At 39.0% G+C, this 18,466-nt stretch overlaps 1 protein-coding gene across 2 annotated transcripts; it reads right to left on the bottom strand.

Moving 5' to 3' along the window:
• Nucleotides 1–3,806: 3,806 nt before the first annotated feature.
• Nucleotides 3,807–18,466, bottom strand: LOC103539081 (cytochrome b5). Of its 2 annotated transcripts, XM_030445135.1 has the most exons (5): nt 18,239–18,463; nt 10,239–10,367; nt 8,810–8,839; nt 5,736–5,770; nt 3,807–4,917 (listed from the first exon to the last, which is right to left on the bottom strand). In XM_030445135.1, the coding sequence occupies exons 1-5, from the start codon at nt 18,380–18,382 to the stop codon at nt 4,839–4,841; spliced, it is 417 nt and encodes a 138-aa protein (XP_030300995.1). In that variant the 5' UTR covers nt 18,383–18,463; the 3' UTR covers nt 3,807–4,838. The 2 variants fall into 2 exon arrangements, with proteins under 2 accessions (XP_030300995.1, XP_030300996.1); XM_030445136.1 differs by lacking the exons at nt 3,807–4,917; nt 5,736–5,770 and adding an exon at nt 6,929–7,007 and having other exon boundaries at nt 18,239–18,466.

The raw sequence follows: 18,466 nt of genomic DNA, 5'->3' as shown, positions 1-18,466 counted from the left end.
AGCAGCCTAAGGTCTTCTGTCATGTCAACTCTCACAACCTATACAGACAACATACCTATCATGCTCTTACAGATATCTCTGCAGGCCACGTTAAGACCCCAGATGACTGACACTAAAAGCATCAACTGACTTCAGAAATCTCTGATAAATTAATGTGACAGGAGAATGACCTTTCCTTATTTTCAAGAAGTCATTTAGGAGAGCACTCCCCTTGCTTGGGTTGCCTTCTTTTCTCAAACCACGCCCTCCTATACCTTGAAGCAGTTTTGAAAGAACATTCTATTTAAAGAGACATTTTCCCACAGCTGACAGCTAAAAAAATTTGCTATTTCAAACAACATAGAGCCACATTTTCCCAGAACCAAAGTAGGTGGAATTCCAGAAATACCATGGAGTGCTCTCACTCTGCAACAAGACCAGTCAATCAGCTTTATCCATAGACCAAGATCAATTACAGCAGCAAGATTTCTATGGTAATTGTGCTGCTAGGTACTGTTCCTGGACTCTGGGTGCCTCTGGGAGTTTTGTGGGGTTTTTTTTCTGGAGACCCAAAAAACCTTCCCTAAGATTTTCCTGTGTGTAACTCTTCTTGCCTGACAGTGCTACTTTCCCCTCAGTGAACAGAACTGAAGCTCCTGGCAGTATGCTGGCTGCCTAAGTGTTGTGAACTGTAAGACACAGGTACAGAAATTATAAATACACAGGATAAAAGTAAAAATCTGTTCCTTATACATGAGACTCTGCACTGCAATCAAGTCCATTCTGAGTTTTAGCAGCTATTCATATAGATCAGTAGTTGCATTGTATGTTCCCAACTTTAGACAGCTGGCTAAGAAAACACCAAGAATTGTTTTATGCACACTCTTTCATCTAGGAAGATTAAGAACGAGTCTAGCTAGTTTTCAGAAAGTACAGAAAATCCAGCATTAATCATCTATCAAGATCCAATGTTCCAACATTTCTCATTAATTCATGTGCTTGTCTGCCTACGTACTTATAAGCCAGGTCATTCAAACCTTGAAATGTTTCAACATATAATGAATTAATCATCAGAAGGAATGAAATGTAGTAATACTATTAATGTTCTACATGGTTTGCATGACACTTTGACACAGCTCCTTCATTTTCACTTATTTTCAGTTAATAATCTTCATTGCCAGACTTGCAGAAAATAGTTTTGCTCAAGCGGGCACAAATTTATAAGCATTAATTACATTCAGAAAATCAAAACCGTAACACCTTCCCATTTTTTTTTCCTCTGAATAAAATTTGTGATCAGCTTTCATTTTTCTAGCGTTTACCCCCTGACCAGTTTCTCTCTATCATTCTGCAAAATTCTGGCAACAGCAAAGCAGTCGGAACTAGAGAAAGGCATTGGAACAGAATGCCTGAGCCAGGGAAAGGGACAGTGTGCTATTTTCTCCTTGTCATAGCAGAGGGAGAAAATGAACAAGTTGTACTGGATTTACTCCACAGACATCAAGAGGAAGCCAAGGCCATCTCCATTTAAGGGATCTCTCTGCCACTATGCATTCTTGTGCATTCCTGTGAACGGGCACATGAAGGCTGAATATATATATATAATGCTCAAATAATTTAAGGCAGTACAAACACCCTGAGGTTGGATAAGCAAGATAACACAAGATGACATCTGATTTAAAGCATCAACCTCCAAAACCAGCCTCTCCATGCAAGAAATAATATTAAAGTTATTTGCCAGACAATTAGAGCAAGTACCTTCAGAAAGTATGTGGGGACAAATGATTTTTGTTCTGAGAAGAACACTGCCTGACCATCATTTCATTTTTGCTATCAGTCTGAAAAAACATTGACTGTCCTTAATTTACTCAACTACTTTTTCAATAGCATTGTTATTCATTCATCACCACGCCCATATACCTTTTCCTTTCGTATTCCTCATCAAAAGCTAAAGTCACAATAAAACTCATGTATGACACCCTATGGAAATCAGGTCTAAGTTGAGGGTATTAAAAAGGGAAATTACAAACCTGATAATTTTCTGTAGTTCGGAGTTTTATCATTTTACAAACTCAGTTTGTATTTTAAAACCTGAAACAGTCACGTTAATCTCTAAGGAACAACTTTCATCAGCACTAATGGAAGGGAATATAAACAGACCAACTATAGGGTGGACACCTGCATAAGCATCTTAATTTTTACCAGTTTTGAAGCATTGCATACTGATCTCCACTTATTGCCCTTTTGGTTCACATTGTGGCAACTCCCTGCACATTCCAGCTCAACTGCTTTTAGATGGGACTGAGCTTGTATAAATACTCCAGGGGAGTGGAAAAAAAAGACCTTTGGCAGCAAGTATTTTGCCTTATGGATCCACTTTGGTTGCACTACTCTGTCTGCAGATGCAGACATAATTATCGAAAAAAAAGGTATGACAAGTTAAGCTTTCTAAAACTATTGTATTGGGCTTTTTTTTGCTTTACCTACACAGGTAAACTAATTCTTAAAACTAACGAAAATTCAGTACATGAAACTTCATTTATGAGTCTAAACACCAAATCAGAGTTAATATATCCTTTTAAAAGTTTATCTGTAAAAAAAACCACAATAAAGCCTGAATTTTTAAACTCTGCTTCACCACATTCAGGGGAAAAGCTAAGGCAAAACCAGGACAAAATAGGGTAATGTTAGACACAGTCCCAAACACTGCCATTTATATTGGAGATTAAAACTTCCAAGATAAAGTTGACAGTATCTGCTCTACGTAATTGGACATCTGCATCTGTTAACCAAGTCAGACAGAACACATGAACACAAATAAAGGAGATGCTTTCACAGTTGAAGGTATAGGAAATATCCCCATTTGCTAGAACAGTAATTTCCACAGATGGAATCCTACAGTAGGGTATTCTTGAAGGATTCCTATATTGATATATTACTATGAAGTCACAGCAGTCCCCAAAATTTTTATTTTTACAGGTCATTTTACAGTGTACTCATGTCCAGTTCTGAAGCACCCAACACAAGGACGTGATGCTCTTGGAGCAAGTTCAAAGAAAGGCCACAAAGATGATCAGAGGGCTAGAGCACCTCTCCTGTGAAGAAAGACTGAGAGTTGGGGCTGTTCAGCCTGGAGAAGGCTCTGGGGAGACCCCACAGTGGCTTTTCAACCCCTGAAGGGGCCTGCAGAAAAGCTGGGGAGGGAATTTTTACAAGGGCATGTAGTGATAGGAGGAGAATGGTTTCACACTGAAAGAGTGTAGATTGAGGTATTAGGAAGAAATTCTTTATTGTGTGGGTGGTGAAAGACTAACACAGCTTGCCCAGAGAAGTTGTGGCTTTCCCCTTCCTTGGAAGTGTTCAAGGCCAGTTTGGATGGGGCTTAGGCAATCTGCTCTGGTGGAAGGAGTCCCTGTCCATGAAGAGGGAAGGGGGGGGATGTTCAGAGGGATGAAGTTTGTCTTCCCAAGAAAGGGTAACATGGGATGGAGCCTTGCTGTCCTGAGGAGTGCTAATACCTGCCTGGCAATGGGAAGCAGTGAATGAATTCCTCATTTTGGTTTGCATGCACAAAATTGCATGCACATTGGTTTTGCTTTACCTATTCCACTGTTTTTATCTCAATACATTGATTTTCTCACTTTTACCCTTCTGATCTTCTCCCCAGTCCCTGCAGCTGTGCAGGGCCTAGCTGCCAGCTGGGGTTGAACCATGACAAGAACACATCTTGATTCTCAGGTACTTCTGAGAAATCTCCTAATATGCAAGAGCATCCCTTCCAAGGCCTTCAGAAAAGTTAGAAATGAACATATTTCAGACAGCAAGAGTAAGCTATTAAAATTTTATTCATGATCATTTACATATGACTAAAAATGTTCACCACAAAATGCACGCTTTCAGTTATCTTGTATTTAGCAGTGAAAATAGTCATCTCTTCATAGTAAAGCACCAAGGAGCACATCACAGAACAGTCAGAAACAGATTCCATGTATCAGTTTTTCCCCTCACAATGTACATGACAACTTGAAGGATTTTATAAAAGTCTGGAAGTTCCAGAACAAATTCTAGAGTCACCTGAGTGCTTGGCAGGAACAGTATTATTTAGTAGCACTTCTTCTGCCTTTTTCACAAAAGAGAGCTACTTTTCACAAAATTGAGACAGACATAATTGAGTCAAACATTGGGGTTTGTACTTCACCTGAATTTTTCAATGGGAACCAAACAGAAGAGTTTGCTTGTAAGAGTATCTACAATAACTACAAGAGCAGGAGTCAGGAGGGAAAAAAAAAGAAAAATCAGCTCATGATAGTCCAATTGGTAGGGTCCAACTGCTTTCAGGCAGCTACACCCACTAGTCTACTCAGCTTTTTCCTTTGCATTTAATTAGCATTTCATTCAAACATACTACATTTAAGAAGACACCATGAATTTTTAAGTTAGGTGAAGTTGTGTACATGGACAGATACATGTACACAGTTTTGGTAGTCATTTAAAGCTGTAAAATATGTATGTAAAGACAGTCCTGTGGACACCATTAAAGATTAAAGAGAAATAACCAGAATTAATGTTATATACAAAAAAATATTCTAATACAGAAACCAATACAGTTATCAAATAACTCATTAGATATCGAAATTGTTATACAAAAAGAGAAATGCTGCCTTTTTATCACTTCAGAACAGCAAATAAGAAGGCAACATTGAGAAAAGTGCACAGCATTGAGAAAGAAATGTTCAGTTTTCTGAAAAAGTTGAATTTTTCTTCAGACATCAGGCTTTTGTCTGGAAACATATTGGGTTAGGATTGCTTATATTCTCTCCTAGATCAGTCTCTTCTTGCATTAGTTCTTAGTAAGGCGCTTACTCTGCCATGTAGGAGCGATACATCAGGGCCACGATAATCGCTGCTATTGCCGGGATCACCCAGTTGGACCATGAACTAGAAGGAAGTTTTTGAAACAGCAGTTTAGGCAGTGACAACTGAAGTGGGAAGCTCCTCCCCACTACAACAAATACTTCAAAGTTAGGGCAACAGAACACCTGGGCTGGCAACTAATACTACAGCCAAGTCTAAAAGCTTGTAGTGTTAAGACTTTGCACTAGAGATTACAGAAAGTCTGCCTACTAGAGAAGAGTGAGATTCTAGAAATACTTTAAGTCATGATGTGCTGCCCAGTACATTATTCATTCAAAAGCCATTTAAATAGCACCATGACATAACACTTTCAAGCACCCAAGCTCCCAACTCAGAGGGACATGGAACAGTCTTCTGAAGCATCACCAATAGGCAACAACAGTCAGGAGGTTGCAACTGGAGAAATTTTCATTCAGTGGTGTTCCAAAGTATTTTCCCATCCCTCCCAACTCCGACAGATTTTTCTTCTTACAGACACAATTCTTTTATTTCCCTTAGATTCTACAGTTGTATCATTTTTTTAAAAAGTGAGACCATGCCAGCAAAAAACTGAGCAACAGCACCAAGTGCTTTTTCCATTCACCTGATAAGACTCAGGAAATGAAAGCTTGTGCAACATAAAACATTTGGTACATACTGACACTTATCAATAGCTAGCTGGTAGGAGAACATGCTTGTAAAGTCATACATAAATGCCAACTTGGACTTTACAGAGAACAGAAATTTTCATGCATCATGTTCTGACATCTAAGCTTCCAGTAGATAGGAGCTATTCAGCTCGCTAAGGTTCAGAAACAATCATGAGGAATTTCAAGTTGACATCAAGTATTATCATACTATACCTGGAAGAAGACTGAACCGTGGTAATAAGAGTCTCCTGAAAAGCAAAACATAAAGAGATATTTTCATCAAGCAGGCACCCCTGTTAATTGTAACTAGCGCTGTGATTTCTCAAAATTCATTAAGTGAGACTACCTTAAAAAATAACTCGGTGCATTGCATTTGTTACGAGTTTTCTCAGAATCCCTATAACTGACTTGTATAAGCAGGTAGCAGCTGTTTATGTAACCAACACTGCATCAGAAGTTATTTTAAAAAAATCATCAGAAGGAATTTTTCTGCAAGTTTTCCATGAAGATAACTTCAACCTTCATGTTACATCTGAAAAGTCTGTCACCTAAAATACAAAGACCCCTTACCAGCCCAAGATCTAACTGAAAAGACCTCAAATTAACACATAGATATTTCTTGTATTGAACCTACATGATGAAAGCTAATTTACATTCATAAGGCTTACTGGACTCAGGTTTTCTTTGTGGTGTTTCAGATTGCATGAGAACCAGTAAAATTATTATAAGTTGTTTCTGATACTGATTTGGACTCCTTGCTTAGTTTCCACAGAAAAAGCAGCACTACAAGATTGAATCACAGTTTGGTACATGAGCACAATTTATATGAAGACTTATTAATTTGAATAATACTACTTGCACATGGCCCTAGGTACAGTTAAAAGAACCAAGCATTAAAACAGTACTTAAACTTTGTGGTGCAAGATCCATAATTGGAAAATTAATTGCTCTAGCGTCAGAACATATGCACTTCATTTACAGAATGAAAGATTATTAACATCCTCTCATAGATTCCATCAGGCTACTATTGCAAGCTGCTTTTTTTTCCCCATCCACTATTCTTGCAATTCATGATGTGAATCATGATAGGTTTCCATGTGACAAATAGCATATTTAAAAGAATAAGAATCGGTGATTACACCTACATTTGTTTTGTAACCATCTCCACAAAAAACTAGTCCAAAGTCAAATAGCATGGAACACGTATTATGAAGATTAACACCTTTTACAACACACTTGCCACATCCAGGAACAAGGAATGCTCCCACCCTAAGACAGTAAGAGAAATACGTTCCAGCTCATCAAAACCCATTTCTAAACACTATGACACTAGAGGGACGTTTAAAAGCACAGGGCCTTCTGAGGGCTTGCAGAGAGCCAGGGCACAGGGTTTAATCACTACCCACCCAGAGTGCAATGTAAAGTGAAATTGTCTTATCAGCTGCGCCCACATGTCCTGCTGGAGCAAAGTGTTCCAGCTTCCTTCTGGAATAATGGAAAACACGCATGTAGTCCAGATAACTATCACTAGCACTAAAATGAGAGAATAAGCCAAACAGGAGCGTAGTAACAAATCATTTTAATACATCTTAACTCACACCGGACCACACTTTGGCCAAACTTACTATAACTTGCACTGGGCAGTCTGTTTTTTAGCTGCATTTGCAGTTGCTGCTATTATAGGTTAACTGTGAACTGCCCCAAACTTCAAAAGTGGCAAGAAGAGATGTTATTCTTGGTGGGAAGAAGCCCTGAATTCCAGATACCAATACATTTTTTATTTTTATTAGTATACTAGTTCCAGTCCTTAGTTAATGAAAATTAATAATTGCTATAGTGAACACAGTATGTGTGTGTGTATATATATATATATATGTATAATTTATTTTACTTTCTTTTAACTCATTCATATTATTGGAAGATACTGCAAAAGTGATTGTTTCTTAGAAGTGATATCTGCGGTTGTTTTGGCTGGAGTTAACTTTCTTCATGGTAGCTGGTATGAGACTGTGTTTTGGATTTGTACTGGAAACAATGCTGATACTGCAGAGTTGTTTTTGCTGTTGCTGAGCAGTGCTTACACAGTAAAGACCTTTTCTTCTTCTCACTTCACCCCACCAGAGTAGGCTAGGGGTTTACCAGAAGCTGGAAGGGCACACAGCCAGGACAGCTAACTGCAGCTGACCAAAGGGATATTCCACTCTATAGGATATCCTGCTCAGCATATAAAGCTAGGGGAAGAAGGAAGGGACTTTTGAGTTACTGTGTTTTGTTTTTCCATATAACCATTGCAAGTGACAGTGCCTGGCATTCCTGGAGATGGCTCTAAACACCTGCCTGAAGATGTAAAGTAGTGAACCAATTACATGGTTTGCTTTGCTTGTATGCACAGCTTTTGCTTTAGCTATTCCACTCTATCTCAACCCATCTATTTTCTTACTTCTATAATTCTCTTCCTCAACCCATCACAGAGGAGTGAGTGAGGGGTTTAGTTGCTAGCTATATTTAAACCACAACACTTTCAAACAGCAAGAATAAGATCCTACTCCTTCCACACTTCATTTAAAAATAACTTTCAGCATCTGCCTAAGCACACTGCTGTTAAGCCATCCCTGAGCATCCTTTATACACACAGCAGCAGCAACTGTAAAAATTAAACCCTGATGAAAATGCCCCTTTAAGGGACATCTGAATTTCAGGAATTTGATAGCTGACTCCCAACACAACTTTAGTCTATTAAAGACAGAAAAAAAAAAAATAGAAAGTAAGTGCAATACTGCATTGACAAGACACTCAGCCAAATCTACTGCAAAAGCTAGGAAATAGCTGTTATAGTATTTTCACCTTGAAAAGTGTTCACAACTGCAAATTGACTGATGTATAACAGCAATCAAATGTGTCTACATTCTCCATCTGCTAGTGCTACTAATATATTGTTAAAACATTTCTTGACCCACAAGCACTTATCAGTTTAATCCATTCTGTCCGTCAACCATTTTTTTTTCTTAAACTCAATTCTAGAAAGCCATTTACTGATTCTAGATTCACCTTTTTGCTACAGCATAATGCCATCACGCCTAGTAGCCTCTTGGTTTGAAACCACACAAATTAAAGAACATACGGGAGTAATAATTTGTAGCCAGATTAATAGGCTTAAGATATTTATGATCTGAAACACTACATTTAAATCAAGCTGAATTATTTTTGTCTCAGAGTATTTAGTTTCCAGCCAGACACTAATGCTAATGCTAAGAGACACAACATGACATTTCAAAAAACACACTTACTGTTGGTTTCTGAAGCTTCCCTCTATCATCCTGCAGGAAAATAAACAAGAAATTTAGAAAAAATAATTTATCACTAAATTTAGTTGGCACTTTATTCTGTTAATGTGTACCTATTTTTATAAAGAAAACAGACTTGCAAAAGAGCAGTGTATAACCATAAACAAGATGACTTCCTTAAATGATACTTCCAGAATACAAAAGAAGAAGTGAAACCCAAGTCTCCCAACATATTATTCCTTGTGCTCACATTTTTTGCATTTCCTTTGTCTCTAAACAGTACACATAACCTTAACTTTATAAACTGATTGCAGTTATTAGTTTACTACTCTACTCATTACCAGGCAAAGTCATCTAACTAGTTTTAGTGCAACATCTAGTGCAAAGGTCCCAAATTTTATGAATGTTTTATAAACTCGTGAAGTTTTAATTGAAATAGTCACAATCATTACAGAAAAGTCCAATAGGATATAATCTTGACAGTGCTGTATTTATACATTAAACTACCAAGCTGTTTCATACCCTATGAAAACAGGGACTTGTCAAACAAGAAAGAACTGGAATGGTAACCAGGTTCAGAACAACTTTACTGGCAACAACTGACACCTGAAATAGATGCAGATGTGTAACCTGCAAGGTTTAAAATGGGCAGTAAACTAGAGCTGTCAAGCACACTAGCAATCTAAACCTCTAACAAGTACATTTCAACTATTAAAATGCAGAAGAGCTTAATTATGTCCTATCTGAAGGAATCCAAGGTGGCAGCTTTGTAACTAGATACAAATCCTTCAAAACTTGAGGCAGCAGAAAGGTGCTTGTTAATAATACAGGGAATGTTAAGGACAATATAGAAAAGAGGAAGTGACAGATGATCCAGTAGAAATGCACTGTGAGCAACCCTGACAACTACAAGTACCTCTTCAAAACAGGGGGAGCCAGGGTAGGGAAAGACAGAGCATCAAAATAGAAGATGCTTCCATTAGCCATTTTCTAAATGGCCATAAGAAAAGACTGTACATTTAGATCCTGATAGAAGCCTGGCATATATATTTACAATAATGAAAACAGCTGTTACTAATAACCCTGAATATTGACTTATGTAAAGATTTAGACAGTCCAACATACCACTTTCAGGGGTTAGCCTTATTACGAAGCTCACAAGGTACACAAGATATGTCATGATTCCATATTCAGCTTATTCAAGAACTAAGGTGTAAAATATTTCAAAACAGGAAACCTTTAGGTGTGACCATCCTTATGCTATACTAACCCAGCCCCTTCACATGGGGGAATCTCCAGCCCGAGTCGATCCACAAACAGCTACAGGACTGGCACTCAAACAAATTAGCAGTTCTCCTTTATTTTGAAGGAACTTACCAGAGAAATAATCACTAGATGCAAACAGCAAGTACTGGTACTCTCACATACTCACCGGGTGGAGTTCCCCAATAATAAATGATTCTGACAGTGTCCTTGCATCGGAGGAATGGCCAACATCTTCAAAGTTCTCAGTAGCATCTCCCCCAGCTTGCTCCCTGAGGACCTCCTCACCACCTGGATGCTGCAATTTTTAAAGAGATTTAATTTGTTACTGAAAAACATTCTACACTCTAAAAACTGGAAATTCATAATTTTCACATTTCTGATTTAAAAAAAAAAAAAAATGTCCCAGCAAAATCAGCTGCTAGACCTCTTACACTAGCATAAGCCTATCTGAATATCAAGAAAGCTTTATGTACTTTCTGAAGCCAAAACCAAGGAAGCTAAGTCTCTACACTATCAACAACAGAGCAGTAGGAGGCATTATCACTTGCAACTAAAGCATTTAAAACACTATAGAATTAGTCTTTTGAAAGCCCAGGTAGTATCTGAAGTTACATTGTATCACCACTTCTGCAGGAAATGTATATAGTTATCTGGATAATGCTTTATATAGCAGAAGGATAAAGAAAAACTGCGCAAGTTGCAACAAGAACATTACAGGTAGATGTAACAAAAAAAGCTGTTCACAAAAGGAGCAATCAAGCACTGAAACAAACTGGCAAGGGAGCTGCACAATCTCCACCCTTTGAGGTTTCCTACACAAGAAATTAAGAACTTGATCTTCAAGTTAATCCTCGTTTGAGCTGGGGGTTGGACTACAATGCCTTCAAAGGTCCTTTCCAAAAAAAATAATTTCATGATTATCTAGTAAACCAGCTACTTTGGAATTCTGATTTTAGCAGACTATGGAATTCTAAAACTACATTGCTCACAAAACCCTTGCGAGGCAGAGAAGTTGTCTCCCAGTATCTTCTAGTACCTCAACCCACCACCATTACCTTAAACTAAATCACTATTGACTTATGTTCTTCCCCAGGATGCACTTTCAGGATTGCACATAGTTACACATTTCCATACATTAAATAACTCTGTCTGTACATGCTGAATGATACATCTTCTGGTTCTGTGAACTTTCTCAGCTTCAAGTCACTCATTCATATAACAGATAAGTAACATGTCATTAAAAGAAAAAAAAAAAATCACCACTCAATCACCACTCACTGCTACCACAAGTAGTAAACTGCTACATAAACACTGTGAATTATTAGGCAAGCAAGTTGAAAACACTTTAGTACTGCTTCCTTGGATTAAGGCTGCCATGAAATAAGTCCTAATACTTTACCAGTGACAAAGGAAATAAGGCTCCAAAACTTTGATTCCATTTTTAATGCTTCTGACTACAAGATATAAAATTATTAAACAGGCAAAATTTCTTCTATTTAGGATCATCTTGCCTGGAGCACAGATGAACAGAAAGGCTACACGCAAACTGCAGATTTTAAAAATGGCATTAAGTATTTCTGCTAGTCTAGGCAATTCAGGATCACATTTACTTCAAATTCACCATATTAATCTCCTCTCTTCCAACAAAAATAAGACTTGTTCCTACAGATCAGGAAGACACTATTACTACCAGTTTCCAGCAGTATCAAAAGTCCAAAACTTGAATCTTTGCATTAAAGAGAGAGCTTTTTTAATAGATTATTAAAGTTGCTAAAAAAAAACCCAAACAAAAACAAACAAAAAAACCCCAACAAAAACTCAAAACAAAACATAAAACCAACCAAACCCTCCTGCCCCCAAAACCCCAAAAACCAAACACTTTTTTTAAAAAAAGTCAAGATACCACAACTAGAAGAGTAAGGGATCCCTACCATGACTAAGCAAAAGCAAGATTAAGCAACTGATAGAGAGATTCAGCACAGCAGCTGCGCCAAAAAAAGGTTAAAAGAGTGCATGCAGAGTAAAGATTATGCAAGTAGACGTGCAAATACAGCATGCTCATAAAAATCTTGCCCTTGAATCCCCTCCAATAAGTATTCAGGGAGAAGACTGGACAAAAGTTGAAGGATCACTCAAGTTCAGTGCCTTGAAATGTATAGCATATTTAAGAAGCTAAACTTGGGTCTAATAGGCTATCCTAGATATTGCCACAGTCTTCAAAGAATTCCTTCAGCAACATGGCGTTTGGGAATTTGGGGCCTTGTATTTTTTTTTTATACCATGCTAAAGATCCCACTCCCCAAAACAGAATAAAATTTATTCAGCATCGTCAGCAGGAAAGGCAGCAAAACCCCTTGGAAAACATGCTAAAAAACCCAAGACATCAAATAGCCAATGGCACCAAAGTAAAACTACCTATAAAGCATTATTACCTATAAAGCAGCATGCAGACTCACACTCATGCTTTGCAATAAGCCAAAATCCTACTGGTACAAGTAGCTAAAACACTAGGTACTTCAGCAAGTTGTAAAAAAAAAAAAAATATCACATGGTTCGCATCACTTTCCCCCCAAAATTCACCAACCAACAAACCACGTGGATACCTAGCAGTATAACTGCATCTAGAATAAAGTTATTTCAACAAAATACTTTCAGGTTGCTGACTACAGAATGATCATATTCTAGTTTGCTCCCAAATCCCCCTCATTACACTAAAAATCAACCATATAGCTATACGGACAGCTTCACTGAGGCACTCCAGCTTTTCTCTGTAGAATTATTTTTCTGTCTAATTAGTAGCTAATCCCCCTGTCTACAAAAGCACAATATTAGTGTCAATACAGTGACTGCAAGTAATCACACATCAGCTGAAGGGGACAAACCATGACCTCTGCCACTACAGCTGGAATGATATTTTTTCTAAACATCAGCAAAACTAGGGTAGAGAGAATGACACACAGAGTTCCCAATTTAGGCCAGCTAGCAGATGATGTTACTAGTAACCTACTAGATGTAGGATTTTACTACATGTAAAATTACTCTGAAACTAAAGACTTTTCTTTTAGATGGCACCTCTGCATAAAGATGCAAACTTAGAAGCTGTCTGCAAACAACTAACATGTACTACAAGGAATTAATGAGAAGACTTTACTTCTTCTCATGAGAGGGAGCCACTGTAATTTACCACACAGGGTAACTTTATCAAAAGCTGAACATTTTTCATGGGTCATGAGTTTTTCAAAGCTTGTTTATACAGGGCCTTTGTTTACACTTCTCCACGGTAAACCAAGACTACCCGAATTTCTACTTTTATGGAGAGCATCTGGATAGACCCCGGAACTAGAAGCCTACAAGACTATACTAATAATGACTCCTAAAACAAAATCCTACTAACAAAAATAATGGAAGTGGTTTTGCAGGTAAAATTGTGACCCAGGGGAATTGAAAGAGCTCTAGCCAAGAAATTAAGCTAGCTCATACCTAGGACATTCAAAATATCACATAGGAAGTTAAGTTCCATGTGCAGAGGAAATTTGTACAAAGCCAACACTAATACATGGCACAGACCAATTGCTAACAGCAGCACATTAGAAAGTTTTAGATAAAGCAAATGAGCAGTTAAACTCACTGCTCTCACAGGGTCAGAAGTCTGTGATTACTTCATCCTGAATGCCTATCACCACCTCTCTCCCTAGCTGCAGTCATGCAACCTTCTTGGTATCATAGTTCAAGACTATTAAAGTATAACTATCCTAATCTACAACTCCTGTCCCCTCTCCCTTCCTGCAGTGGAGGAGTGCTATCAAATCTAGCAGCCAATTTAACATTCGGGTAGATTAGCAAAGTCTCCCACCAGTGGCAGTCATAAAATTCAAGTTTTGCTTTCCAGAATATAGAGAATAAGAAGCAGAAAGGGGCAGAGACAGAAAGACCCAAGGAACTTCAGCTTTACTGTAGAAGACAGATTAATGCTGGTTTGCTTTATGGGCACTTTCACGTTATCTGAAGAGAGTCCTCCAAATTGTTTCCATAACTTAAATAAGTTACAGTCAGTACTCATGAAAAATTTTAGGAACCTTGGAGAACAGGTCTCTTTATACCAGTATCTTTCTGAAAACTATCATTAGGAATTTAAATGAACTGCAAAAGAAATGCCCAGTAGCTGGGTGCCCATTTCCCTACTCAAAAAGAAAACTACAGCTTGCAGCACCTTGCTGAAGGGTGCTAAGAGCAGCTATTTTTTTAAAGCCTTTTCAAATCTTTCTGCAAGCTTTATCAGAGCTTAAGGAAGAGATAACATTGGTTTCAACGCTTATGCTGCAAGGTTATAAAATAAAAATTCAGATGGTACATTGACATACTTCAAACTGTGCTAGCACAGACACCTTTTGTTGTATACTGTTCTCTACCATACATATGGTAAATGTTAAGCTACTTCTCCACAACACTATTGTACTGGATGAATGTAACTTATTGACACATAGTGGAGAGAGTATTTTTCATTCTGACAGAGTAATGACCTGCACCTTATTTGATCATTGCAAAACATTTTGTAGGTGCTGTCCATTCTGTTTAGAAACAGTGCTATGAAAGACAAGTCCACACCTTATGAAAAACCCATTTTCATTGGCCATTAATGTTTTCACTAGATTACAAGATCACCAACAACTGAAGTAACCTAAGCAAAGTCTGTATTAGCTGAATGTTAAGTACATACAATAATGAGTTTCTAGAATGATGAATTTTTCTCAGGTAGAGATGTTCCTATTCTTGTTACCTTCTCTGCCTAGCTTAAGAAATCCAACCAAGTTCCCACAGAAGCCATAGGGAGGACTCTCACTACAGTGGCAAATAGATCAACACACTGATAATTTCATTCTTATTTAATAGGCCCAGCTACTCATTTAGCTTATTACACTGATATCAAAGCCTGACCAGTGGGATTGCTTTATTAAACTACAGAGAAATACTGACAATCATTACCAACATGCTTTATCCATTGATTGACATACACTATTATTTACATGTGCAATTATCTGTAATACAGATATTGCCAGAAGATCCTGCAATGAGTACACATGCACTACTAGTAGCTATTTTCCCTTAAACGACATACAAACATAATCTGAAAAGGTTTCCCATATTTTCTGTAATACAGGTCTGACAATAGACAAGTTTCTGGTCTTAAGCATAGTAAAAGACTATGCCAAAAGCTGTCAGTTACTGCTCTGCAAAAGCTGAGGTTTCTGGATTTCCTCTCCTAGAGAGGAAATTTTCCTGAGAGCTTCCATTAAAAAAACCAAACAAACCAGAAACCAACATTTGTTAGATTTTTCATCTTCAGCAACCCCTAAGAGAAAGTGTCACAATACAAAACCCTTTCCTCCTCCAGCATTTCATTTGTATTTCAAATGATCTTTTCTAAGACTTGTCCTTAGGAAACCAAGCTAACATGCTGACACTGTGAGATACTTCCACCCCTTTTCAGCCACATATACATGTCACATATACATAACCACCCCCAGTCACTTACTATCTAATTTCAATCAAGTTTTCACCAAGATTGATAGTTCCCAAAAATGTTTCACTAAACATCTGCAAGCTTTATGAAGAGCCAACAGCTATACAGAGGAAATACCCTCCTTAAGTACTGCAATGGAGTGAAAAGCAGCAGCATACTTTCACTAACTAGCCATGAGAACATCCAGGGTGTCACTTAACACTGAACCACTGTAAAAATTATTTTTAAAAATATTTCCACATTTTAATGCAGTGGCTGGAAAGTTTGTTAAATTAAGAAATAGGACTACTGAAGTCAGCTTCTCTTCCCAATTATTCACTGCCTGGTGAACAGATATTTTTACTCATCTGCTACTTGGGAAGAGCAGGAGTGAGGTGATGCTTCAGCAGTGCAGTACATCCTCTTTAGTACTACTGGACTCATTTGAGTAGCCTACATTTAGTTCTTAAGGTATTTTAAGCTCTTCTACAAGGAACTGCAAGAAGTAAAACTAAGCTTAAACAATAATGCTATTGGTAAAGCTAATGTAGTCCCCACTTCACTGAGAAATATTTACCATAATACAGAACAACATCAGCAAGAGGCTAGCTCCAGTTTTTCATATGTCAAACTTAAGTGCCTCAGGGTGTCTGACAGCACTGAAAGGATTAGCACACCACTTGATAAATTAACTGTAGATCTAAAGCTTTTAAAAGTAAAAAGGAGTGTCCAATGAAATATTTTAACCCAAGGTTTCCATCTCAAAAATCACCAACACAATGAATGTGACAACATCCAAGAGCTTTTCTTAGGAATGTAGCTTCATTTAGATGGCTTATTGAAGAGTTATCCAATCTCATTCATATCTTATCACAGAATATGAGCCAGAAATGTCAGCTCCAAAACCAACTATATTGCTTTGAAAGCTGTTTAGGGCAAGACTAATTTTTGACCCACATGTATCAGAGTGGGTCAGACATCCCAAAATTGTTCAGGAAACAACTGTTTCACTGCCTGAACTATTTTGATATGTTGCTGAATTAGCACTGTTGTCCTGAAGGCTGAAATGAAAACTTCCTTGGCAAAATTTGCACAAGATAGTGCCTTTTAATATGTAGCAATTTCATCATATGTACTGAAGGAACAAGCCATCAGCTTGTCTGTGCTACTACTTAAGCCCAAAATTTTATTATATTCTGGATTTTTATTTTTGCCAAGTATGTTTTTTCTTTTGCTGTGTTCAGTTTGGTTTTGAGGTTGTTTTGTGGTTTTCTTTGAGGGTGGTAGTGGTGTAGAGTTCCACCTCCTCAATCTGGAAGCACTTATACAACTATGTATCAACCCAAACTCAAATTTCTAAGAAATGCTACTTCAGTTTCTCAGACAGAATGAAAAATTTCATTTTCCTCCGGGGCTTCTTTAATTAAATTTGCCTTGCCTTGTCCGTATAACCAAACAAACATTTCCCTAACTAAAGGATGAACCAGGCCAGGCCAGGGCTTGAAAAAATAATCAAGGAAGAGTCTAGATCAGTTTCACAATCCGCCTGGCTAAAAAGCCAAATAATTTGTGCTGGCACACAGTGTAGGAATAAAACACTACTTGAGTCAACATTACTTTTGAAAAACTGCTTGTTGACTTCTTAATTGCAAAATGCTTCATTTATAATTTGAATTTCAATAATTTACAACGACAAAAATCAAGATGACACAGAACTACTGAGGCTCAAATTCTATCACATCACTACCAATCTGAACTACATTCTCGAAAAAATAATTTAAACCTGTAACAATACTTTTTAGTTGGATGCTAGGTCTTTGCAGATTTAGAATAATGGACATGATGGAGAAAACTCAAAATGCCTTTAATAAATTGTAGGTATATTTAGTGCTGAAAAAGACTGCTCAGTATTTGCATTTCTACATCTCCCCGAAAGAATATCTTCTTTAGTCCAGTAACTTAAATGCCTATTAACCGTGACTCTCAATGATTACCTCAATTGTTCATCCTCAACAAGTGATCAAGAACATCAATCGTCAACAGGGGAGGGGAAGGGGGGGCGGGACCACAGCGGCGTTCAACCTGACCGCTGTACTCCAGTAGAGTTTGAACCCTTGCAGCTTCCCAGCGCCGCGCTGCACTCCCGGGCTGAGTGCACCAGGCCGGCGCTAAGAGCACAAAGCCCCCGGGGAACTTCGGCTTCTCCAAAGGCACAAACTTTCAAGGCGGGAGCAGACAGAGAGCTGCTCCCAGCAGCGGATTACAGCCGAACCAGGGCCAGAGTTCTCGTCACGCTCGGGTTTTTCCTGCCCGAGGGCAGCCCAAGGGGCGGCCGCAGCTCCGGTGCGGCGCCGGGAGCCCATCCCCGCCGTTAGAGCCGTTGGAGCTGTTCTCGCGCTCCCCCCGCCCCCAACGGCCGCCGTCCCGGCGGGCACTACACCCCAGGCCCGGGGCAGCCATGCAGCCGCTCCCCCCGAGAACAATCGCGGCATGCTGCACCAGGCTGCCCTCCGGGGCACGCCGAGGAGAGTCCCCCCAGAAGCAGCTCCCGCCCTTCCTCACCCCAGCGCACAGCGGGGGAGCCCCTGCACTGTCTCGGGGAAGCTCTGGTACCCGCAAAACCCCGGTAGCGCGGCCGCGGACTCCCCGCCTGCTTCTTCGCCCACCTCGTCCAGAAACTTGGTGACATCGTAGATGCGGTTGTGCAAGATGATCCAGGTGCTCTGGCTGTTGTTGTGCTTCTGCACCTCTTCCAGCCGGTAGTATCGGCCCCGCCACGACTCGCCGCCGGTCTCGCTGGAGCCCACCATGTCCCCGACCGCACAACACAACGACTCCGACCACTACAGCCCCGCCGGCTCCGCACCGCCTATAGCCCTGCTCCCACTGCAGCC

The sequence above is a fragment of the Calypte anna genome, chromosome 2 (assembly GCF_003957555.1).
Source record: "Calypte anna isolate BGI_N300 chromosome 2, bCalAnn1_v1.p, whole genome shotgun sequence".
NCBI classification, from domain to species: Eukaryota; Metazoa; Chordata; class Aves; order Apodiformes; family Trochilidae; genus Calypte; species Calypte anna.
Note: the sequence above shows the minus strand (reverse complement) of the source record. Positions and strands in the feature narration are given on the sequence as shown.